Source organism: Pezoporus wallicus, unplaced genomic scaffold (genome assembly GCF_028554395.1).
Source record: "Pezoporus wallicus isolate ANWC-B61680 ecotype Strahan unplaced genomic scaffold, APGP_CSIRO_Pwel_v1 contig_229, whole genome shotgun sequence".
In the NCBI taxonomy this organism is placed as follows: domain Eukaryota; kingdom Metazoa; phylum Chordata; class Aves; order Psittaciformes; family Psittacidae; genus Pezoporus; species Pezoporus wallicus.
The window spans coordinates 3,230,214-3,254,790 of record NW_026638360.1 but is presented as its reverse complement, the minus strand read 5'-3'; the positions used below and the strand labels follow the sequence as shown (position 1 = coordinate 3,254,790).

The window sequence follows — 24,577 nt, the reverse complement described above, 5'->3', positions numbered from 1 at the left end:
AGTGTCACAGTTCTTGGGGAAAAGGGAAAGTATGAGCTGAAGGCAAACATTTTTTTTTTTATTTTCCTGTTTCCCCATGTATAAAGTGCAGGAAATGTTCCCTATTAAATTCAGCAACCAATGCTGAAAAAATTCTTTGGCATCCTCAGATAGAAGATGCCTGGTTTTGAAATTCAACATTTGTACTTTTTCCTTAAGTGGACTAAATTTTTTAGCCCGACTTGTCAGAAATATTTCTGCCTTTTTCCTAATGCAATGAATAGCTATGATTTTTTTCTTTTTTTTTTTTTTGCAAAAGAGAGACTATTTCACTGACATTTTCTAGGAGAAAAATGATTTCTACTTAGCAGTAACATTAAAGCCTTTGAATTGGGCCACATCCTGCTGCCCATGCAGTTCTGGGGACTCTTGGAAAATATTTCAAACAGCAGAGAAAACAGTGATTACCATTACACAGTGTCTCAATGGTGTGAATATTGTGGGTTATTTTCCATTTGACTGTTTATGCCGTATTGACAGTATAATCACACCAAATCAGGTTATGGCATGGCTTTTTTTTTTTTTTTTGTAATGAAAATAAAATCTAACATATATATATGTGTATATATATATATATATATATATTTTAGTTTACTGTAGCTTTCCCTAAGAGCTAAGGAATTTTCAGGCATTAAGCAAGGATGATCTCTTCTCTGAAGCATTCACAACTGAGGTAGAGACCAGGAGAAAGGTGACTAAGAAAAATAATAGGCAAGTTATTTACCATTTCTGTACACTTGCAATAGCTATACTATTGTGAACTCAGCAAAAAAAAAAAGAAAAGAATTATAAAGGGGACTTAATTGCAGACTGAAGAAAGATTTGCCAGTGAGGTGAGGGATTATTTTGCAGTGTGTAAGTGTCAACAGACAAAGCTGTGGACACATGTATGAGGTCAGTTCAGTGAAACCATACTCTTATCACACCATCCATATCAGGCAGTGACACTGTGTTACAGGATTAGCAGAAAACACTTGTCTGAATTTGTAAATGGCAGTTTAACAGGTTAACAGCTCTGCAATGGAACATCATTGTTAACATTGATCAAGCAGAAGTCTCACCTAAGTGCATGCCACCAAAGAAAATCTGGTATCAGAACTAGCCAGCACTGAACCCCTGGCTTTCTAGCATGCTCTTTCTAGCATCCCATGGAGGGGGGAATCTGCTAGCCAGCACTTGAGAAGACCTGGGCATCAGTCACCTCAGAAAGCAGAAGACACATAGTTCTGCCACATATCTACTGATTGAAAATCATGTCCCAGCTGCCTCTCCAGTGAGCCTGCAGGAAAAACAGGATTGCTCCCAGCGTTCAGAAGGATACATACAGATCAAAAGGGCAGTTTGCTAAGCTGATCCATGGCAGTTAGGGAAGGAGATGCTTTCAGAGAGACAGCTGGGTTTTCTGTTCTATTGAGACAAGGAGGCACAAAAGTACAAAATGTAATCAGTTCTTAGTAATGTTAAGTTTGATGGCTTTGTAATGGAAAATAACTGCGGTGCTTGAAGGTAGTTGACATAGTTTCAGGCCCTCAGTACAAAAGGTGTGAGAAAAGTAGAATAGAAGGACAGGACCTGGGATGGGGAGTATCCCGGACTAGCAGATGTCCAGGATGAGAGCAGTTAAACTAACTGATAAGTAGAAGGCCAGGATGATTGCTATGTCTGTAATGTTAATTAAGCTTGTTGGGAAAAGTAAACGACCCTTAAAGACCACCATCACATTTTTGTATGCCTGCCGGGAACTTTTTGGAAAATGATGTAATATACAGGTCATCCATATAAGGGGACACACGTTAGGAGGAGCTATCCCCATGTCTCCCGGCGCCGCAATAAAGAATACCTGCTTGTCAACTTGAAACTCTGTTGGCAAGTTTGTTCCTGGAGTTTTCTCTGAATCACTATACAGTATGATTCCATCTTCCAACTGTGATTCCTTTTTGTTATGAAGGAGAAATAAGCTTAAATGAGAAATTACATGTTTGTTTACTGTCTTAGAACCACAGAATGGTTTGGGTTAGAAAGGACCTTGAAGATCGCCTAGTTCCAACCCCCTGCCATGGGCAGGGACACCTTCCACTAGAGCAGGTTGCTCAAAGCCCCATCCAACCTGGTGGTCTTGAACACTGCCAGGGATGGGGCAATCACAGCTTCCTTGGGCAACCTATTCCAGTGTCTCACCATCCTCACAGTAAAAAAATTCTTCCAATATCTCATCTAAATCTACCTGATAAATAATAGTAATCCCTTGCCTATTCCTTTTTTTTTTTTTAATTTGTTTGAGATCCTGGCCCTTCTGTGACCGTTCACTCAACTCCTGCATAGATTTTGGCTAAGCCAGCTCATGCCAAGGCCTAATCTGTGCTGCCAGTAGTGCCTTTAGTCATAGCCAGAGCATCGGATAGGCTAGGCAGGTGGCCCAGAAGAGCTGAGATGCCATTGTGTAGCCATAATCACCTGCAAATTGCTGTCTCCTGCAGCCATCATTTTTTGTCTGGTGGTTTCCTGTAAATTTAAGAGATGTAAAGAGTCTGTAATATTTTATTGGTGTCAGAAGAGGGATCTCCCTTGGACATGCTTTGTTGGCAAGCACAAGGTGCTTTGCCAGGCCTGTTGAGGCAGTGGGTTTGGTGTAACTGTAAAGATACTGTCTTTGTGTGTCTCTGTGCCATGAAAAACAAGACACTGACTGCCAACAACTGGGAGAAGAAAGAATTTGAGAAAGAGGGGTGGCAAAATCTCAAGCGGTTTGAGAGCCACTGTTTGGATGCTGATCATATTTGGGAGGAGTTTGCCACATGGTGGGCTTCTTTTAAGTTAAAGAAAGGAAAAGGGAAGTTGCTATGTGCTGGATGCTAGGCAGCTGTCAGAGGGCAGCAACGGATGTGACTAATGAGTCTGATTCAGAGAAAACTCCAGGAACAAACTCGCCAACAGAGTTTCAAGTTGACAAGCAGGTATTCTTTATTGCGGCGCCGGGAGACACCGGGGATAGCTCCTCCTAACGTGTGTCCCCGAATTGCTATACAGGTCATCCTTATATGGTCACTGGGCATATTACATCATTTTCCAGAAAGTTCCTGGCAAGCATACAAAAATGTGATGGTGGTCTTTAAGGGTCGTTTACTTTTCCCAACAATCTTCATAACCTGCTTAATCAACATTACAGACATAGCAATCATCCTGTCCTACTTATCAGTTAGTTTAACTGCTCCCATCCTGAACATCTGCTAGCCCCGGATACTCCCCATCCCCAGGTCCTGTTTTTCTATTCTGCTTTTCTTACACCTTTTGTACTAAGGTCCTAAGGACCTGAAACTATGTCAACTACCTTCAAGCACCGCAGCAGCACCTTCAAGCACCTTCAAGCACCTTCAAGCACACCATTACAAAGCCCTCAAACTTAACATTACTTAGAACTGATTACATTTTGTGTTTTTGTGCCTCCTTATCTCCAATAGAAAGGGGAAAATGTTCAGTTTAAAAGGATAACAAATAGGGAGCCAGAGAATGCAGGGAATGTAAGCACAATACCCAAATCTATCAGCGCTAAACCTAGACCAGGAACATGCAGGAAACAAGGGTGGGAGCTTAGTTCACTGGTAGTACTGGTGACCAGTGCTCCCACTGCTGAGAATTCGAGTCCAGAGGTGATGGTTGTGATGCACGGATAGACTCCACAGCCCTTCGCATCAGTTGTGGTTAATGATCCCTGCCTTACAATATTCCTTATTGACACAGGAGCCCAAATATCGATGGTAGGTAAGAAGCTTACAAAGGACAGCCTCTGCTTAGCAAGCAGTTGGCTTCTATTGTAGGCGTTAATGGGAAAATCACTAACCACCCACTGGTCAGGGCTAAACTAGCTCTGTCTAAGGGATAGACAATCCACCTGACCTCACTTTTAGGTTCCCGTAATATATAGGGTATGGATGTGTTAAAGGATCAGTAGTGGGGAAAACGGGGAATAGGGAACCACCCTCTCTGCCCATCAGTTTAGCTCCAACAAATGTATCCCCAAATGTTAATCTGTTGCAAACAGCTGCTCCTTTACCCATAGCAAGCTAGTTAATATTCCACAATACAAATTACCTTCTGGTGCTATTTGTCCTGTTACTGAATTGATAAAGGAGCTGGAGGAACAGGGAATCATTGTCACATCTCATTTCCCCTACACTTCTCCTTTATGGCCAGTAAAGAAATGTAATGGCAAGTAGCAACTAACAGGAGATTACGGAGCCTTGAACACTACCACTGAACTGCTCCCTGCAGCTGTTCCCAGTATAAATGATGTAGTCAGTTTTCTTAATGAACAGTCCCATGTGCTGAACCAACACCAGCAGGACGCTTTGAACTCAGTGTGGCATCCAGGAGATCGGCTGAGATCACTTGGAAAACACTGGATCACTTTGCAGCACTTCTGACGGAAAGGAATATGGGAGACTGTGGATGTTGTGGGAGTGAAATTAATCATGTCATCCAAGACCTAGGTCTACTTTCCCTCTCCCTGGGAACTGCTGAATTCCTAGACAAACAAGTGAAACCTGTCATTCAAGCGGCAAGTAGATAGGAAGTATCCATCTATAAAGTACGCTTAACTTTGTTAATGCTTTCTGTGGTAAAGTGGTATCACTGGAGATAATGTTGACAACACCTAAAAGTCAAGAGCCTTCCTGTATTGGACATTTCAACCCTCACACTGCGGCATCTGACGCTGTATTATGTAAATGTAGATGTATATGCAATGCCCAAACACACCCATAGAAGCTTGCAACCTCCACACCACTTCCAGATGTGCTCTTTGTTCAATTTGGGAGTATGAGCAGCTGTCTTGGGCGACATGATCTAATGTGAGATGTCCCTGCCCATGGCAGGGAGTTGGAACTGGATGATCTTAAGGTCCTTTCCAACCCTAACCATTCTGTGATTTTATGATCTCTGTTTGTAAGACAGGGATGACGACAGAGACAGGAATATTGGACTTTGGGTGCCTAAATCCTTTTTGTTGGCCTTCAATGTCTAGTAGCCCCAGATTATTCCAATACCTTTTCAGAAATGAGTAGTGAACTTCAGTGGAAGAAAAAGCTCCCTCAGAATAGAACAGAATAGCTTTCTCAGGACTACTCTCATACTTCTACAGCTTAAAAAAAAATAAATATATATATATATACACACACATGAGGGAGGTACTGATGAACAGTAGTTTCAACCAATGAAACAAATGCTCCAGGCTGAAATCTCCTAAAAGCAAGTTGCAAGCTATCTCCACAGCCCAGATCACCAGACAGCAGTTAGTTTCTCAGGCACTCACTCTTCCTTTCATCTTCCTGATGGATAGTTCATCTGAGTTTATGTTCTCCTCTCTTGCCTTCCTTTCACTTCTCTGCCTCTCTTTCCAATAAGACTGTGATCTGTCACAGACTCTCAGTGGACAAGACCTATACCTCCCATCACTGTCAAAGCTAGTTACACTAGACAGGCCAGGATGAAAAGTGGTTTGGAAGGGAGAGAAGCTGTCATGCTTCAGGGCATAGACTTGAACTGTAACCAAGAAAGAGAGATGAAGGAGGGCTTCAGGCCAGGCAGGGAGAAAAACTTACTCAGGGCAGGTTATTCCATAATTACCCACTTAAACTTTTTTTATACCTTCTGAGATGCATCTGTTTCTGGCCAACATCAGAGACAGAAGGGGTGGATCACTGGCCTGATCCAGAAGGCAAATGAGTTTCTTCATTATTTTTGCTGGTGCATCTTCTGAAACTACAGTGAAATCCCTTGCCAAGCATGACCCTTGCTCTGCCAGTGATAGCCAAAACCCCTTCCCCTAGCCCCATCCTTCACACTTCCACAAGGAATACAGAGAGAAGCCAGTACAAAGCCAGGTCAAGATTATAAGAACAAAGCCTTGAAGACTGCTTTTAGATACCAGCTTTACTTCAACAGAGGAGGAAATTTTCAAAGAAAGAGGTGAGCTCTTTCTGTCTCTTTCTCAGGCAGGAATCTCTTGGGAGGAGCAGAAAACAGCTTTCATTTTAGTGAGTCATGATATTTATGGCCCTTTTATGGGTTTTGTTTGAAAATATAAAAATAGATGGACTTAAATCTGTTTCAAAAGTGAGGGGATGGGAAGGGGAGAGACCGAGCATATGAAGGGCACGTGGGTCTGAATCATTTGCCCGTGTTCAAAAGAGGATCAAACACCTTCTTTGTTTTAATATGAACCCCTTCTACCAGTCATGAGGATAATGTCTGACCTTTTCTTGCATAGACCCTTTTATCCTTAATGACTTACAAATTTTCTATGTACACTACCACCAAGAACACTCACCTTAGGATGCAACTATTAAATTATGCAACCTCAGCACCATGCAACAGTTCAGGTGTGATTGCTCCCAGAAGCAGACTTTCAGATCACGTCTCCTGCAGAAATGAAAGCTTTATACTGTATTCCTGAGGGGCAACTGTCAGCTTCTGCTTGCTCGCATACCAGAGTCTCATGTGGGCTTTTATTCATCCTATTTGTGGTGTCTGTTCAGCAACTGAGATTGCTTAGTTTTGAGGGCCTCCTGCTTTTCAGATGTGGAATCTTCTCTGACCCTTTGCCTCTAGGCAATACTTTCGATCCAATTCACAGACTAAGGAGCACATGCTTTGCAAAGTTATTGAGGGAGGGAAGTTTAAATTGAAGAACTGGGGTTTGCATTTAGTTTTGAATGTAGTTAGGCCCATGGCCATTTTATCTGCTCTGGGAATGAACCTTCATAGATTGTGACAGATACTGGGAAATTTCCCTGAGCAAAATGTACAAAGCTCCCCATTAATTGGTAGTTCCACAAGGGCTGTTGTGTTTCACAAAGCTCTCCTCTCAAGCAAGGAGGGAGAGATGTCCTGCAAAACTAATGAACAGCTTTCAGCTGGATCTGAGTTCAGTATGGAGTCATTGCAAAGACCAAACTGCTGGGATGGTCCATGATGGTCCATTTGCAATGTTTAATACCAGTTGGTTGCGTGCTGCATCTTTCTTTGATATGGTGCCTGCAGTAATCAAATGGAGAAATCACAAATAGCAAATCTCTAAAATCAGGCATGTTCCTGGCAGGACCTGACCTGAAGCATGTAGCTATCTGGCCAGTTGTAAACAGTTCTTGCCACCATGGTTATTTTCTAATATCACTCAGAAGTGCAAAAAGACTCTTAAGACATTGAGCTCCAGGTAGATGCTGATGGTAGGTAGGTGATGCTACAAAAATGATCAGTTCCTTCAAATATTTCTGTGTTTTAACTAGTAGCATCCATGTCTTGGTTCAGTTTTATGCCTGCACATGTGCCCTTCTGACTGGAGTCATCCCTTCTTTCATGGTTACTTGTGCAGAACCCTTACACCAGTTTGTGCAAACTTGGTAAGTTTGAATCAGGTCTGAATATTTATTGATCTGACCTTGTCCATTCTGTAGTGTGTTCTTTAATTTAATGACCGTAAAGCATTCAGGTATGTTGGCATGAAGGGTGCACTGGAAAAAAATAGGTGATTGATTGATTGATTATGTAGAAGTTTTATTCTCTCCATAGTTAACAGTGAAGCTAGTTTTCCATTGTACATTTGTGTCATCCAGGGCATACATATCTGAAGTAAACCAGCCTGCCTGCATGTATGAATCATATATGGAAGCAGCTACACTCTCGTGTAAGGATTAAATTTGTCTATTTTAATGATACACATAAATAAAAATCTTCAAAATGCAATTCAGAGTGGAGGGTTCAAAGCACAGACAGGATGTCCTTTCTCCTGCTCTCTCAGACAGTTTTCATGTCACCATACCAAGATAACTTGGCACAGACATCCCAACATTTACCTGTTGGTCCTGGGAAGATCTGAATTCATACTGTTGCCTGCTTTTAGAAGTCACAAATATTTCCGCTTTTTATTTGTGTGTGCACCCTGTGGCATGGGAACAGCAGTCACAGGAAAACTCCAAGCTCAGAAGCTGCTGAATGGTTGTAACAGGGGGATAGAGATGGAAGCAACATGAAATCAGCTCCTTAATATGTTGAAATGTACCAAAGAACCAAAAGCAGTCTGGAAAAAAAAAAAAAGGGAGGATTCTTCCATGTCCAAAAAATTTCTGTTCCTAGGAGTAGCCAAAATGGCAGGGTGTTCATTTAAGTGGATTATGCTGGTATTGGTAATACACAACCTCAATACACAACCTCTCTCCATTTTTTACATGAAGAACAATGTAACAAATATTACTAGCATTTAAATTATTACTCCTGGGCAAGCAAATTAGCACCTTGCTGAGACAACTGGGATAATGCACACACCATTTAGAGCTATGCTTCCACCTCTCTAGAGAATTGTTTATTTGTTACATATAGTTCCAATTTTGAAAGTTTTCTTCACAATTAGAACAGCCACAGATTTAACCCACTTTCGTTTTCCTAGATGACAGGTGAAATTCCAGAGAATGGGTAGGTAGCCCACAAAGAGATTTTGCTGGAGTACATGAATACACAGTGTCTGTTTCCAAGCCCTAGACTATGTTAATCACATTCTTTCTGCATCAATGTTGGACTGTCTGTAAATTTACGAAGGCCATGGATACTGTGTTTTCATGTTATAATGTCTTTATTGAATGTATTCTAGCTGAATCCTTTAAGGAAAGGCAGGTAATGTGACATAACCATCCCCAAGCAAAACTTCTTGTCTCATAATTCACCTAGTTCTCCAGTACAGCTAACGTGTAAGCATTTCTCAAGGAGCTGTGAGAGAAGGAAAATGGTGCTAAACTCCTTTTAAAATTATCCAGTCTAAACTAGTGCTGCATGCAATAAATCACATTGCTCTGAAAATCCTAAATGGGGGAATGGGCCATGGCCTCACACCTATCAGCATTATGACGAAGAATGCAGCTGTTAACAGTAGGAATAACTTACTTCTGGCATATTTCTGCTTCCTTCCAAACTTGCTTCTGCACATTGAATTCCAAGTCTAGTACAGATGTCTAGCACATATGTCATTTTATCATCTCTCTCCTACTATGATGAGTACCATTTCCATTTCTCCCAGTCCCCTTCACATTTCTTACCAACTTGTAATTTCTGTAAATCCCACCATCTTCTTCCTTCCCACAGCAGCTGCCCCATAACCTTTCCCCAGATTTTTATACATCTAAAGAAATCAATATTTTACATTAGCCTCCTCAGCTTACATACATATCTTACTGTCTCCATCCAGTGCAGGTCCCCTTCTTCATTTGCCTGTTGTCTTCAGAGCTCTTTTTGAACACTCACCTCCTAGCTGTCCAGCTTTCATCACTTTCTTACTCCTTACTTTCATCACTTTGTTATTCCTTACTTCACACAGACCAACTTCAAATGGGTTTCTCTCTCATGTATCCTTCCACATATGCTGAGTTTCTACATTGTTCAAAGGACCTTAAGGAAACGGAGTAGTAGAAATGAGAGGCTGGCTGTGAAAAAACGCAGAAGGACTTGATGAGACTGAGCGCTAAAATGGCAGATGACATCCAAGGCTAATAAATGTAAAGCATTACAAATAAGAAAATTTAACTTATGAAATGATGATCTCAGAGCTGACCATTGCCATCCAGCAACCATATTTTGTGTATGTAATAAATATATACTGGATACTATGTGAGGATCTGGTCCCTTGCCTCAAATATGACAAAGCAGAACTGGAAAGGGTTCAGAGAAGAACAGCCAGAATAATCAGAGACATGGAGCAGCCCCCAAATAATGAATAAGTAATTTGGGCTGAGAAACTGAGAGCTAAGGATGTGGCATAACAATAGAAGGGGGTGAAATCCAGTGGGGCACGTACATACTACCTAGAGATTATCTCTAGGAGGCTAGTGGGCAGTGGGTTCAGAACAGACAAAAACGAGATGACACAGCATTCAGTAAGTTGTGGGACTTCTTGCCACAAGAGATCACCAAGGCTAGCAGGTACAAGGCTATAATGGCTATAACTCAAAAATTACTAGGCACCTCCACAGAAGGAAAATCTATCAAGGGCTATTAAATAAAGAAATATCACATCTGGCTCAGGAAGTCCTTGAGTTGCAAATTATTAGAAACTGGAAGATCATGCTGGGGTAATATCACTTTATATTCTTCCTTAGGTTTTTACCGTTGTTCTCTGTCAGAGACAGGATATTGAGCCAGATGGACCTTTGGTCTGACCCCACACAGCCTTTCTGATGTTCCTGTGTTCATATTCTTAACTGACCGTATGGATGCTCCTTGCACTTTCACCTTCTGCTATACAATGCCAACAAAAACCCTCCTGCTTATAGGAGCAAACTGAGGCTGAGCAAAAATAAAGGTCCCAGCGCATTTTTGCTGAAAAATCCTTTGTAAATACTTACCTACTCTTTTAATCTAGTGTAAGACCAGCCACATTGCTGAAAAAACATTCACTCTAAAGCTCTGGTCACCTGAAACAATCTGTGCAGACCTCTCCCCTTTCACCGATTCCCTACCTCCTTCTAAATTCTCATCTTAAAACCTGAATTTGTAGCCTGCCTTCAGCCTCTCAATTTCTGTCTCTCCTGGTTATTGGTCTTATGACTGAATGCTTTAATATTTTCACCATGCAAGGTCTTTATGTCACTGTTTCATGTAATCTATACCTGTGAGTTACCCATCTCGCTTTCAAGCACAGGCCATACAACAGACTGCATGGAGTCCAAAATGATCCCCACCCCCTTACTGCTTTGGGGGTTTGGCTTTATTAACAAGGATATAAGCAATAAGAAAATAAAGTTCAGCTATTTCTAAGGCTTCTCCCTCATGACTGCTCAGCCAGCATCTTAGATGGACTCTCCCCAGCAAACAATTTTTATCTCCCTTTTACACAAGTGAACTAATAAGCCATCTACCTCAGTGAGTCAGCAGAACCCACATAACCCTTTCCCAGAAGGATCAAAACTTGCTATTAGGATGGTTTGGCTCAGGCTCGTTACAGAACCATATTCTGCCCCTTGGTCTTGAATAATTTATTTGTGCAACAGACCTAGATCACTGTTTAAATCAAAATGCTACCTAAACTGTAGGCTGTGCTGTACAGTGCAAAATTAAACCAATTACTGTATCATATAATGCTCATCTTTTACAGTGTAAGATGCCCCCTACAGTACTGCAGAAAACAGCAGCCAGGCATAGTAGGAAGCCAGAGATTTTTCCAAGGGAACCAGCCTTTGGTAAAAAGTAAACTCAGTGTCAGAAGGTATTGCACACTTCCACTTTGATCCATTGAAACTTAAAACCTTGAAGTGAATTAGAAGCCTTATAGAATCTCTGGATGCCTGAAACACAAACAAGACCATGTTTCTTTATGTCTTCAAAAATGTAATCTGAGTTTACTAAAAAAAAAGACAAAAAAACCCCAACCCCTCAGCAAAAAAAAGAACCCTCACAAGTAAAATACGTTCTTTCTCGTATTTTCCTACCCCTGTTACTGTTCAATCACCTGATTTTGAGACTCCATTCACCTGACAATAAGTAGCTATCATTTACCCTCATCCTGGCTGTCAGAAAGAGTCATCTTTGTCTTCAGAGAAGCAGGGATAACGTCTAATCAGTGAGTTATAGTTGAGAGTTTTAGGAAAAATGGCACTTGCATTTTGTTATCAGTAACCATTATTTAGATAGCATTGCTGATGTGCAATGTGGTGTCATACAGACAAGGACAAAGACCAGGCCCTCACCCTGTGGAGCTTACTGTCTATATTACACAATTAAAACAGAGAATGGTACTAGCATAATAGTAATAGTGAGCTCTAAGCATCACAGTGGGAGGGAGAAGAGATGCAAGAAAGGCAAAATTTCCTGTGAGAGAGCAATACCACATCATCCCTCCATCGTTGTTTTATACTCAGCTCTGCCAGAGGGTTTTGTTGTTTCAAAATACAGCCTGTACAGAGGAGGGAACAGATAATTCCAGAGTAGAAATCAGGAGAAACTGGCCAAGGTGTTTATGAGAGAGGTGAAGGACGTGGACTGGTGACAGAGTTGGGTGCTTTGGTGTATCAAAGATGCAGTGTCACACAAGCCATGCAAGTGATGTTGTGGCAGGCCTGGCAGGTTGTGTGTCACATAAACTCACAAGGTTCTGCAGGGCATGGGAAGACCTGAGGCTCTTAACTTGGTGTACTCAATTAACATGGAAACTGTGCTCCTTCTATCCACTCTGTAAAGTGGGCTCTGTAACTCATGATACAAGCAACATGTTAATGTAACAAGCCAGCTAAACCTACCATCTCGTAAAAATGAGCTTCCAAGTACCACATTTGACGAACGCAACAATTTGTCCTTAGGTATATGGTGCATTCTGCCAGTGCTTTAGTTATATGTCATTTTATTTTGGGGTCAGTTTGTGTATCATTCTTTTAAGGAAATCATGTTGAAAATTAATACAGGACAATCTGACTATAGACACAAAACCCTAGACTTAGCTGAGCTGCATACATAAATCAAACTGAAGTCAGTACTTCAGAAAACCAGGCTAACCTAACACTAATTTTAGCCCTAACTCCATCTCTTTAACTACATCAGAACATAATTTTTAAACTGCATTTATATTACTACATTTTTGTTTTGTTGACCCAAAAATAGCAGGAACCAGCCATACTGGAGCAGAGAAGAGTCCATCTAATGAAAACAATGGTACCACAGGAATTACATTCATTACTGCAGTGAACTTCTGAAAAAAAAAAGCGGCATCTTTTTTTTCCTAATATTCAGCTTTGCCTCTCCTACTTAGTGAAGCAAAACAGTACATGTATTTCCCTGAACTGTCTTATTTCTGTAGACATCCATGAGATTGGCGCAGAAAATGGAGCCTACCTGGCAGTATCTTCTCAGTGGCATAAAGTAAAACTGATTAAGAGAGAAACATTCTTCAAGTTCCTCGAAAAGGCCGTTGGCTTCTTCCATTTATGATCAAAAAGATCCTAGAAAAAATATGTCCACTCTTTAACGAGACTAGGAAATTGAAATAACCAAAATGGGATGTGATTGGTCTTTTTACTTGAGGTGCTTTTGCTACTGAAACATCGTCTGTCTCCTAACAGCTTCTAACATTGTGCTCCTACCTACATGGATCATTTAACACTAGCATCTTCTTTCTGACAAACCACAAACACTTCCAAAACTTGACCTCTTCCCTTTATCGCTTTTGATTAAGAATAGAACTATCTGCAAGAAATGCCCTACAAACCACAAAGGATTATCAGAAATATAATGATGAGTGATTCAGAGACTCTGTGGCTCTGCTTGTGTTTCTGTAATCTCATCTTGGTCACTCTTCCCTTCGCTGCCGAAGCTTTGCTGTAGTTTCTTCTACTCGGTTTCTCCAAGCAGCAATAATGGCATCATCATCCATCTCTTCTTCCTCTTCTTCACGCATGGTTCGCCTGTACTGTGAGAACTGTCTAGATGCAAATCTTTCTTCACTTTGTTCCACTTTTGCCTCCTTTCCATCCTCTTCAGACTTTGAAAAGCTCTGCCTGAACTTTCTCTTAGCTCCAAATTCTGACATGTCTGACGTGGCTTCCTCTTCACATGCCTCCACATGATATCTAACTCTACTCTGTGTAGGTGGTTCAGGGAATTCAGAGTCAAAGGATGGTTCAAGTGTTTGTCTGAAAACATGGAGCTCTGGGCAATTTTCTCTGGAACTTGTCTCACTGATCCTTGACCTTGAGAACTTATACATATTCTTGTCCTCTTTTGCAGAAGCAGAGGAAAATCTTGACATGGTTCTCAGTGAATCTCCTTTTGACTCGTAGGAAGAAGAGCTGTCCAGGTCTTCTCTTTGGGATCTGGAGATTCTGTAACTGGATGTTTCAGAATCCATCTCTCTAACTGTGGATGATCTGCTGTATTTCTCTCTAGCCTTCTTGCTTTGACCATAAAATGATGATGGCTCTCTTTCTGCTTTCAGGCTGCTGAGCCACTTGGTAATATCAGTCTCTGTCTCTGACCTCGGTACACCTGTGTTTGCAGGTTGACTGAATAGATCAAAGATTCTGTCACTTCCTTCAACATGTGCTTGCAAGGGGTGCCTGTGGCTGTTTGTTGTACTCTCTCTGTCATCTTCTATTTCCTTGCCCTCTCCTTTGGTCGTCTTTTTTTTAAATGAAGTGCTCCGTTTATTGTCTCTGATCACCTTTTCAGTTTGGTAATCTGTCATTTTCTCTCTCATTTCCATTTGCATCTCCTTCTCCTTCCTCCTGATTTTCTTTAAATCAACCTCATCAGCAAAGAGGCTGTACAGTGGCGTGCTTGTCTGTGTTGTCTTCATGTTTGAACCAGTCCTTTCTGTCCTTGCATTTGCTGAGGTATTGCAAGACAGGACAGGCTGAGACTCAGCCTTGTGCATGTCCTGCTGGCGAAGCTGAGAGGTAGCAAGAGATGAGTTACTTCGAGCACAAAGAGGATAAACTTTATCATCATCTACACCACTGCCAAGGTCTCCTGACATTATGGAGGCCATTACAGATGATGGACGGGACAGCATCATGATCTCATTTTGCTTCTGAGCAATGGTTTCACTGACCACGTTAGCGATCCAGTTCTGAATGCTTGCCATGGATATTGTATCACCTGGGCTGACTGGGAGTTTGGGAAGGGGTATACTTGGCATCTGAGGCTGCATTGCCCCTGTATTGCTCCTGGTCTGTGATAAAGATGAATGATTTATCTGCATGCTCAGTGCAGAAGCTGCATCCTCGGCACCGCCTGCAGAAGGTTCTGAGGCCCAGAAAGCTGACAGTGGGATACTCCCACTCATCGTACTGTCTGTCTCCCAGCTACACATGGACTGGCTTTCTGCTAAGATCTTCTTTGTACGTTCAAGGAGCTCTACACGCCTCTGCTTCTTTTTAGCTGATGCAGAATCCTCGCTTTTGGCGAATTCCACAAATTCCTCCTTGCTTTCACTGCCCACCTTCTTCTGGCGCTTCATTTTCCAAGCTTGGTAGGCAGTCAGGTTAATATCTGACAAACTCTTTCCTTCTGTCCCCTCTATACCTGCATGGCTGCCATCTTCTGCTGGAGATGGTGCACCAGATGATGATGGTTCTAAATCCTTCTTGTGAAAGCCAAACTGAATCCTCTTGATCTTCCACCTTTCCAGAGGAGTCAATTTGTCTTTCTTCTTTTGGCAGAAATTGTAAAAGGAGCTACTGTCTGAAAGCACACTCTCCTCATCCACATCCCTGTCCTCTCCTGTTTCTGGGGGTTGTCTCTTCCCACAGTTTTTATTCTTAGAATGATACCTTCGAGCAGCTTCCTTCTCAATCTCCAGAAGCCTCTGGTTCCACATGTCCCAGGTGCTCTCTGAAGACATAGAGCCTGTGCGGCTCCTCCTCATCCTGCTTAAGCTACTGACTTCCAGCTGTTGTCTTAGGGTTCGAATCTCAAAACTGCTCACACTCTCAACATCATGAAATTCACCTGGTGGGTAAGGTTTTCCTCCCATGCTGGCATCTCCGTACTCCTCTCTAGGTGGACTCTCAATTTGATATTTCTCATTTCTGCACTGCCAGTCATGGATCCTCTGTTCCACATCCTCCTCAGATTGTTCCCCTTCCTGATCCAGAAACTTTGGTGATGTTCTTCTACCATGGTTAACTCCGGGTTCCTTTGTAGGCAGGCCTTGTTTCTTCCTCCATTCCTCATACAAGTGTTCCTCTTCCTCCTCACTGATGAGGGTGGAGTGTTTGGAAACCCAGCTAGTTTTTTCCACTGATGAAGAGCTCATTAAACTACCCAGCAGGCTGGTGGTGTCCTCTTCTTCTACTGTGATGGAGTGGGCTTTGGCTCCCATGACACTTTCTGAGTCCCCAGCTCCAGATGGCTGGGAAGAAGTCCCTGCACTGACAACAGGACTTTGACTAGGAGTGATTTCTTCACTTCCAGTATGCTCCAGCTCTCGCTCTTCCAACAATTGCTCATTGAGATCCCTTAGCTGTTTCAGAAAGCCATCATTGGGGTAAATGGCACGCTTCTTTCTCAGAGTCATCAGAGCCTCCAAAACAGTCATGTGGTGGTAGATCATCAGGTAAGCAGCCACCAGCACAGCTGAGCGACTGATCCCCATTTCACTGTTGACAAGGATTTTGCCTACAGATATTGAATAGAGAAGCAATTAGCTATTTCCAATAACATAGAGAAGTTGCCCTGATATATATCACAATAGGATTCTCTGAATAGTGTTAAAAATTATATGCTATATGTTTCGGTAACTGAAAGCAGTACTAAATATTTGTTAGCTTTATCTTAACAAAATCTAGATATGTATGAATAAAAAGCACATTAGTTTTAAAAGTCATGGGCAGGCACATTTTAAAACAAATAATATTTGTATTTTCGCCTACACACTTCACTTCCCCAAATAATCAGAAAGCTGTTAGTACATATTAGAAAGACAAGTGACACACTATTCTTGACTTGCTGGCTGACATGGGGTAAGATGTTTAAGCCTTCCATGCTTCAGTTTCCCCATATGTAAAAAGGGAGATACCAGCATTAGCCTCCAGGAAGGTACTAGGAGGATACTCAAATAACTTCTTTTTTTTTTTTTTTTTACAGCACATTATAGGACTGAAATACAATTTAATATTATTTTTATTATTTTTTTTCCAGAATCCACATCTGCTGTTTTGCAAGGTACATTCAAAGATTTGCATATAGACTAGCTAGAGGCCAGAGTCATAGTGTATCTCAGCACGAGAGAACCAAGCAACTAGCAGAAGAGAGCAGACCTTGACTCTGACAAATTGGTTGATACAGCTGCTTCAAACTGCTGGTAACCACTGTTCTGCAAACAGTGACTGCAAGGGATAGAGCCAAAGCTGAGGATATGCTTTATTTCACAGCATTTACACAAGAACCACCTCTTTCAGAAAACTAAGCTTTGGCACAGAATTATTTTTAAAGTTACTTTTATAGCAAATTACAGCTAAAGGAAAGCTTGTAAATATGAAGAGAGGGTAAATGAGGATTTGCTAGCTTGCAAATAACTGAAATTACTGTTTCTACATGTATGATAAAATCCAGTTTAATTAAACTGTTTGCACTGAAACTTAATGAAGCCAGTTTAAACACCACTCTTCTGCCTGCTGATATGTTACTGCAAGTATTTACCTAATGAACCTATTTGTACAATCCCAAAATGTCTTTTACACTTAGTATCAAGAGCCTCAGTTGCCTTCGAAGTGTTTTAAACAGCCAGTGAAGTCTATCTAAAAGCTCACCAAAAGGGGGAGACCTCATTCCTCTGCTTTCTGTCAAAGCTTCTCTGTCTCCTTTCCTGTGTCAGCTCAGGTACGCACTGGACCCTTAAATGAGGTAGCTCAGCAGACTAACCCAAGTGAAACCCATCTCTTCCCTGCTTGACTGTAATTTTTTGCTAGTTTAATGAGCTGAAGGGTCAATGAATGCCATCAGCAGTAAGCACCTGTACTATGCCAAGTGTAGCAATGGGAGTTATGAGGAACATCAATGCTCTTCCATATGCCTCCTCATGGTGCTTGGTGAGCTATTAAAATTGGCTCAACTTTTCTTATGTAGTAACAAAACTTCTCACTTTTCTTCCTGTCACTTCTACTAGGAGGTAATCTGTTGTGTCTTTACAAAAATTACATGCATTGAATATATATATGAAGAGTATCTGTGATATCACTGATTACAGTGTTCATTTTCATATTGAATTCCATAAATATATTTCTATCTGTCCACTGAAACTGCAAAAAAATTGATCAGCATGTACTGGAGGTCCACAGAATAACAATTGCCATGAAAGAGGAGTCCAGCAAATTGTACAGTAGCTTGGGTGTACACCCAGGTGTTCAACCCAGCTGTTTGGATTGTTCTAGTAAATCAGCCTGTTCTTTTGCATCTTGGCAAAAGTGAAACTTGCAGTGTACAATATATATCAATATATAGTATTACATAATATTAATATCTTAAAAATATTTATTGTAGCAGGGCTTTACCTCTTTGCAATAGGCACTTTTATAGCAGCTGAGGGAGGTGCCTTACAGCCAGGTTGAGTCTGAAGACACGGCTTGCAGCAAGAACAGTCAGGCTGCCTACTCTCACTAGTTTACCCCCTCCTGTTTTGATTGGGGCATGGCAAAAAGAGGCAAGAAATGTTCCCTGTAAATGGATAAAAAGAACGAAGTATCTGCCTTCTACCCAGCTGCAAATGTGGCATCAGCTGTTCATCATAGTAACGCTTCCACCCATTAATTCCCAAGCACTATGGAACCACGGCAATCTCCTCTTACCCCTGTAAGTCAGCAGTGCTTCATCAAGGAACTCTGCAGCTGGGCGAAAGTGTTTGGAGATATCCATGTCTGGAAAATCATCCACTTCGATGCCCAGGTACTGGATATTCAGACCGTTGTAGAAAGCTGGGCCTGTGTATACACCTGTACCATGAGCTGCATTCAAGACATGTGTGATCCCCAATCTTTTCAAACGGCTTTTGTTCACTGCAACACTTCTTCAGAAAGGAAAAAAAGGTTAGGTATCAGCGCTCCCAGTAGGAGAGAAAGTGTCTGTTACAGGTCTACAGAGCTCCCAGTCTTTATATACACTGTATCTAACATGTGGCTCCCCTCAGACCTTAATGTCTTTTGAGAGTTCTACAGGTATTTCTTTTCTATACTCACTGGGAAAAGAAAATGAGAAACCTGCACTCACCCCTAGAGCTGCATGTGCAGTTTCCAGTCCAGCTTGATTTTAAACTCATCCTGCCATCCTAAGTTCAGGCTGATTACTTATTTCTCAATTTTTATCACACCGTAATTGTTGCTTTACCCTCTATCCACTAATTCTGTCTGGTCACTTGCACAGGTGTCTCAGCTGAGCCACAGTACAGAAGACCTAACCATTCCACTCAGTATTTGATATGTTTCTTTTTTAACTCTCTTTTACATAATAAAGACTTTACTTCCAATTTCAAGGCCAGTTCCAATCAGAACAGTGTAATTTGTGCTCATTTGCCTTTTCCTCTCCCAAATTGTTGAAGCATCAAAAGAGCACAGGGAAGTTGCTGATTCTAATCCAGAAGTATTTTTCAGTGCAGAGGTCTTTGTGAGTATATTCTGAAAACCACTTTGGAGCTCTCTGGGGATGAAAGGTATTAGATACATTTAATACATGTTATGCCTTCAATGGTTCCATCTGACCCTTCAGTGGAATCTCATGCAACTTGATGACAAAAGCGGACACTCACTTTTCTGCTATGAAGACATTAGGCCAGACTTCATCCACAGCATCCCTGGGGGTCTCTAGCCTGTCCTTCACAAGTCCCCTCTGCAAATCCATCACACATGGTGTGTTAAACAAGCTGGTGTCATCAATCTTTTGCTTAACTCGGTTGTACAGATCTTCCACCATCAGCTGCCGTGCAGACTCTAACATCCTGGGACATGCTGAGTCTACATTGGCATCCTTTGTCTTCAGTTCTGGAATAAACTGACATTGTAACTAAAAGCATGTAAAACCCATGCAAACATATGACCTGTCATTCTTTGTTCTTTCTTTGTCAATTCTTTGTGGATTGCTTTTTTTCCCAGTAACATCACACCATCCTGTCTGCCATGTCTGCATTATGTGCTCATCTAGAAGCCTTAAGGTAGTAATAGGAAGAGCATATTGCACTGTCTTCTCAGTACACAGACCCACATTGGCCAAAAGCCTGGGATTTGAGGGCTCACTCATTCTAGCTCCACAAGAAAGCAGTCTACAGCTTCCTGAGGAGGAGAAGTGGAGAAGGAGGTGCTGAGCTCTTCTCCCTGCTATCCAGTGATAAGACACGTAGGAATGGTTCAAAGATGTGCCGGGGAGGTTCAGACTGGACATTAGGAAGCTTTTCTTTACAGTGGTCAAATACTGGAGCAGGCTTCCTAAACAGGTGATCAATGGCCCATCCCTGTCAGTGTTTAACAGGCCTTTGGACAATGCCCTTAGTAACATGCTTGAGCTTTTGGTCACCCTAAAGTGGTCAGGCACTTGGACTAGATGATCACTGTAGGTCGCTTCCAGCTGAAATATTCTATTCTGTTCTATTCTATTCCATTTGTTACAGAGCAACCATCAAACTGTATTCATCACTGTGGAAGATGATTCTGCCACAGATTCAGTTCACAACTTCAAAGGAAGTCACCAAAGCTTTCTGTAAATTGTCATTTCTTTGTGGTTTCCATCGCTGTCTCAGGTGGGGCTTTTTTATCATTTAGGACCTCTGTATGAGAAAGGCAAACCAAGTGCAACTCAAGTTTCTACTACTTACATATTTATTTTACTCTATATCTCCTCTTACCTTCATTGATTATCTGTTTGGCAGCCACAGCAGATGACAGATGGATTGGCTCCATGAAGATGCTCTCTGTATCAGCATCCGACATCACTGAATACCTGCCAACCAACCAAACTGCCTATTAGGCAAATGCCCTCCACTGGGATCCCATCTCCAGACTTCAGCCCTTTTCATCCATTCCAGAAGAGAGCAGAAGTAACTGGTAGAAGGAAGCCTCAGCTTTTCTACCAGCCCTCAACCCCTGCTCTCCAGTGTGGCACTACAGGCTTCAAATATGCTGTGGTATCCGGTGTTTGCAGGATGCAGACAGATACCACGCGGAAAAGCTGCAGTGGGCTGGGAGTGCAAGAGAATAGACTGGTGGAGGAGTTTTTGGGTAGAGAAGATCAGTGTCTGCTTTGGGAGTGGGACGGGGAAGGATCACAAGGAATAGTCTCATGAGTAGCTCTCAATTAAGATAGACACAAACATTGTCCTAACTAGAATTTATTGAACAATTCAAAACAGATTATGCTAGAAAACTGTTTTTTTCCTATCAGCTAATTACCAAGAGGCATCCTTTTGAGTTATTGCAAGCTGCAATACAAGCATTAAGATTGAAGCCTGTGAATCTCTCTCTGAGTACTCATTGAACACTTTGTAGCATGAATCTATGGACAGTCTTTCCACTCACACAGCATTGTCTATCTGCAGGTTAGTAAACAAATATGAAACCCACAAACACCTTTGACAGCAGTTCTCTGACACAGCGTGATTTACATACGTTTTTGTTACGCTAAAAAGGGCTACAAAACCAAAGGTATTTCCAACTAGGTCGACCTGTACAGTCCAAGCAAATCTTTCCTTATTTAGACTATCTTAACAAAATGTTTTACAGAGCTTTTTCCCTGATGCACACCCTCTAGATTTCCTTCCAAATAGATGGCACAGATCATCAGGACAAGTTTGTAGCCACCATAGTTGGCAATGAAGGCTTGCAGTACTTGCAACACACTGTGTGGTTTTGTTTAAATAAAGCAGGAGAGGGAGGATGATTAACGTGCGGTCAGGGTGCAGCAAGTGTCTGGAGAGCTCAACTGCCTTCATTCTCCAGAATCAAAATGGAGGGCACAGCCATAGAAAACGACTTAATGGGCTCATCTAGGTCATTTGGTTGGGTTCCAACACTTGTCAACTGTGACTGAAAGTAATCCTTTTCCAGCCCTTCAAAGGAGTTTATGAGATGAGCAAAAGGAGTCTCAGTCTCATTTACAGGAGCTGGCACAAATTTGCAGCTATTCCCTGCTTTCAATTCCTTTTGCTGGAAAGGTTGCCTCCAATCTTAATAAAAAGATAACAGCTGGTAATAATCTGCCACTACAGCCTCAAGAGATTTTAGCTGTAGCTTCCTCAAGCATCCATGAAACACATAGGTACAGAACTGCTCAAGCCTGGATGCTTCAAGTGCCTCATTCTGGTTGGGAAGGACCTTACCATTTTCATCATTGCTCTTGACATTGACAGCAAGACAAAAAGGAGGAAAAAGAAAAAAAAAGAAGAGAAGGAAAAGGAAGGGAAGGCAAGAGAAGGCAAAGTGATACACAGGAGAGGTGTTTCTGTTCACTTTGAGTGACTGATGAGCAGTAGGAGCGTGACTTACCAAGTTCAATACATGATTTTACTGTGAGTTCAGTGAACAATTTTAAACCACATTTAGTTAAATTAAATAAGCACTCTCTCTTCATTTTTTTGCAGTGACCCACAGGTAATGGGAAATATTTCATAACCTCCTACTTGTTGAGGGCCACTGGGATGCGGTCTTCTCAATCCCCACCCACTGCCTTCAGCTTAAATCATCTCAAAGTGTACAGAAAGCCCGGCAGAGCATTTTGCTTTAGGAAAAAGAGTACAAATGGATGTTTTTTTTCCTTATTTTAAGAGAAAACACACCTAATCATGCTTGTTTTGCTTGAGGTAACTCAATTTCTGCTTGCGCTGTGACAGCCTCCTGTTTAGTCCCTGAAGCCTGTAGCTAAGGATGATTCTGAAGCATCCCAAATCCAAAGACCCTCAGTCTTTTAGGGGCTGGGAAAGGCTAATATCAACATAAAAAAATCCACAGGTCCTTAAAATAGAAGGACAGGGCTGAATTTGGGAAGAGAAATTCCAGCATGGGCGTGGATGTAAGAGGTTGAGACAGGGAAGAACAACAATACCACCCTGTAGTAATGCTTTCTGCAACTTAAGCCCCCTGTGTGTGCATACACTTTTAGCAGCATGGATGAAGTAGTGCAGGAGTCCTGTCTCTGAATTCTCTCTCCCTGCTGGCATGCTAACCCCCACCACAGAAAAGGGAAGCTCTGGGATCCATGCTTGATCCTAGTGTGGGTGCGGAGAAGAGGTGTTAGAAGAGGCGGGAAGGCAAGCTGATCTATTACTGTGCTACCAGGAGGCTGTGGCAGTGCCTGCGGCAAAGCATACTCACCGGCTGGGTGAGGGGCTGCGGAGGTAGTGGGCCTGCACGGCTTTCACGTCTGGTCCCTCATCCTCCTCACTGGGCACCACTTGCTCGCTGTCCAAATCTCTGCTGCTGGCCATGGCAGCTGTGAGAGGATCTGCTGCAAGGGGAGCATGGCAGGAGGGAGGGTGTTATAGAGGAGGCCAATCTGGGTGGCGGTGGTGGTGGGGGTTATGGCAGAAGGGGCTCCCACATCTTGCTTCTACAACCCTGTGAGGGGCCCTTGCCACAAGACAGCCACACTGGCCCCTCTGCCAGGGTGCCTGCCATTCCTGAAGCCTTGTGCAGCTCCCTGGCTGCTGCCCAGCAAGCACTCATATCCTTCTTGCCTGTGAGGAAGGCCAGCAAGGAAGGGGTGGCAGGGAAGAAACTCTATCCCCTCCCTGGCTGGCTCAGCCATGCATGGTGGCTGGAAGGAGCTGTACATAGTCAGAGCTGGACTGGAAGGAACATGAGGGGCAAGAAACATGAGACCTCACCTCCCCAAAATGAAACACTCCTGAAAACTCAAGGCCAAATGTACTTCAAGCCTTGGGCCTTTGTCCTTGTAATCCTTTGTGTGCAATCTGCTGTGCCTGCCCTGGGCATGGGAGACCAAGGGGGCCACAGCTTAGTTAAGAGCACGAAAACACAGCAGCCGATGTTCCCTGGGTCCAAGCAGGGCGACTCCTGTCCCGCTGTGCCATGACTGCTGCTGGCGGCTCCAAAGGGCCAAGCAGCCAGACTCAGGAGGGAGAACCACAGCCATGTGCCACTAGTGGGTGAGGAGCAGCTGCTGCTCATGGGGCAGTGTGAGAAGGGGGAGCAAAGAAAGCGCACTTACCCCTGTGCTGGGGGTCCCTGCTGGAGGTACGGAGATGAAGTCCAGTGAAGAGGGCAGGAAACCTGGCAGGGGACAGTACTGGGGGGAGAGAAATCAGCCCTCCACTCTCGCTCTTTCTGTGGCTTCTTCATCAAGGGGCAGCACAAGTGTCAGCACCAAACCTCTATCAGCTTTCTAAATATAGTGCTATCCTAACACTGGCTGCTGGATTGCACAGGGAAAGAATTCAGTGCCTCATAGATGGCAGCTGGTCAAGCACTTAACTCCTTCCCTGCTGTGAGCTGGATCCTCTGATTTTTCCCAGTTGCAGGAGGAGCCCAGAGAAGAGCCCAGAGCCAGTGGGGCTGAACCTCTGCCTGCAGGGAGCATCCAGGCAAGCAGGATCCCACAAGCACAAAGTGAAATGCTGGTATGACTTCTGATGTCCTTGGGAAACACAGTGAAGCAGACTACCTGGTCTTCTGCAAGGGTTTTGATATTGTTCCCCACAACATTCTTGCCTCTAATTTGGAGACAGTTGGATTTGATGGATGGACTATTCAATGGCTAATGAATTGGCTGGATGGCTGCATCCAGTTACAGTCAGTATCCAAGTATCCAGTACTGATCTCCAAGTACTAATCAGTACTTGGAGATCAGTAACAAGTGGTGTCCCTCAAGCTTCTGTACTGGGGCCAGTACTGTTCAATATATTTATTAATGACATAGACAGTGGGACTGTGTGCACCCTTGGAAATTTTGTGGATGACACCAAGCTCAGTGATGCAGTTGATTTGGTAGAGGGAAGGGATGCCATCCAGCATAACATGAACAGGCTTGAGGAATGGACCCATGTGAGCCTCATGAGGTTCAACAAGGCCAAGTG

General features: G+C 42.7%; 1 protein-coding gene across 3 annotated transcripts; it reads right to left on the bottom strand.

The window, feature by feature from the left end:
- Positions 1-8,704: 8,704 nt before the first annotated feature.
- On the bottom strand, positions 8,705-23,847 carry STYXL2 (serine/threonine/tyrosine interacting like 2). 3 transcript variants are annotated; one of them, XR_008972307.1, is made up of 7 exons: positions 23,713-23,847; positions 22,857-22,989; positions 20,396-20,490; positions 19,307-19,538; positions 18,354-18,571; positions 12,904-16,185; positions 8,705-9,471 (listed from the first exon to the last, which is right to left on the bottom strand). XR_008972307.1 is itself a non-coding variant. In XM_057410527.1 (6 exons), the coding sequence occupies exons 2-6, from the start codon at positions 22,967-22,969 to the stop codon at positions 13,358-13,360; spliced, it is 3,486 nt and encodes a 1,161-aa protein (XP_057266510.1). In that variant the 5' UTR covers positions 22,970-22,989; positions 23,713-23,847; the 3' UTR covers positions 12,587-13,357. The 3 variants fall into 3 exon arrangements, 2 of the variants coding, with proteins under 2 accessions (XP_057266510.1, XP_057266511.1); XM_057410527.1 differs by lacking the exon at positions 8,705-9,471 and having other exon boundaries at positions 12,587-16,185; XM_057410528.1 differs by lacking the exon at positions 8,705-9,471 and having other exon boundaries at positions 12,587-16,185; positions 22,857-22,986; positions 23,713-23,835.
- Between the last annotated feature and the right edge of the window lie 730 nt (positions 23,848-24,577).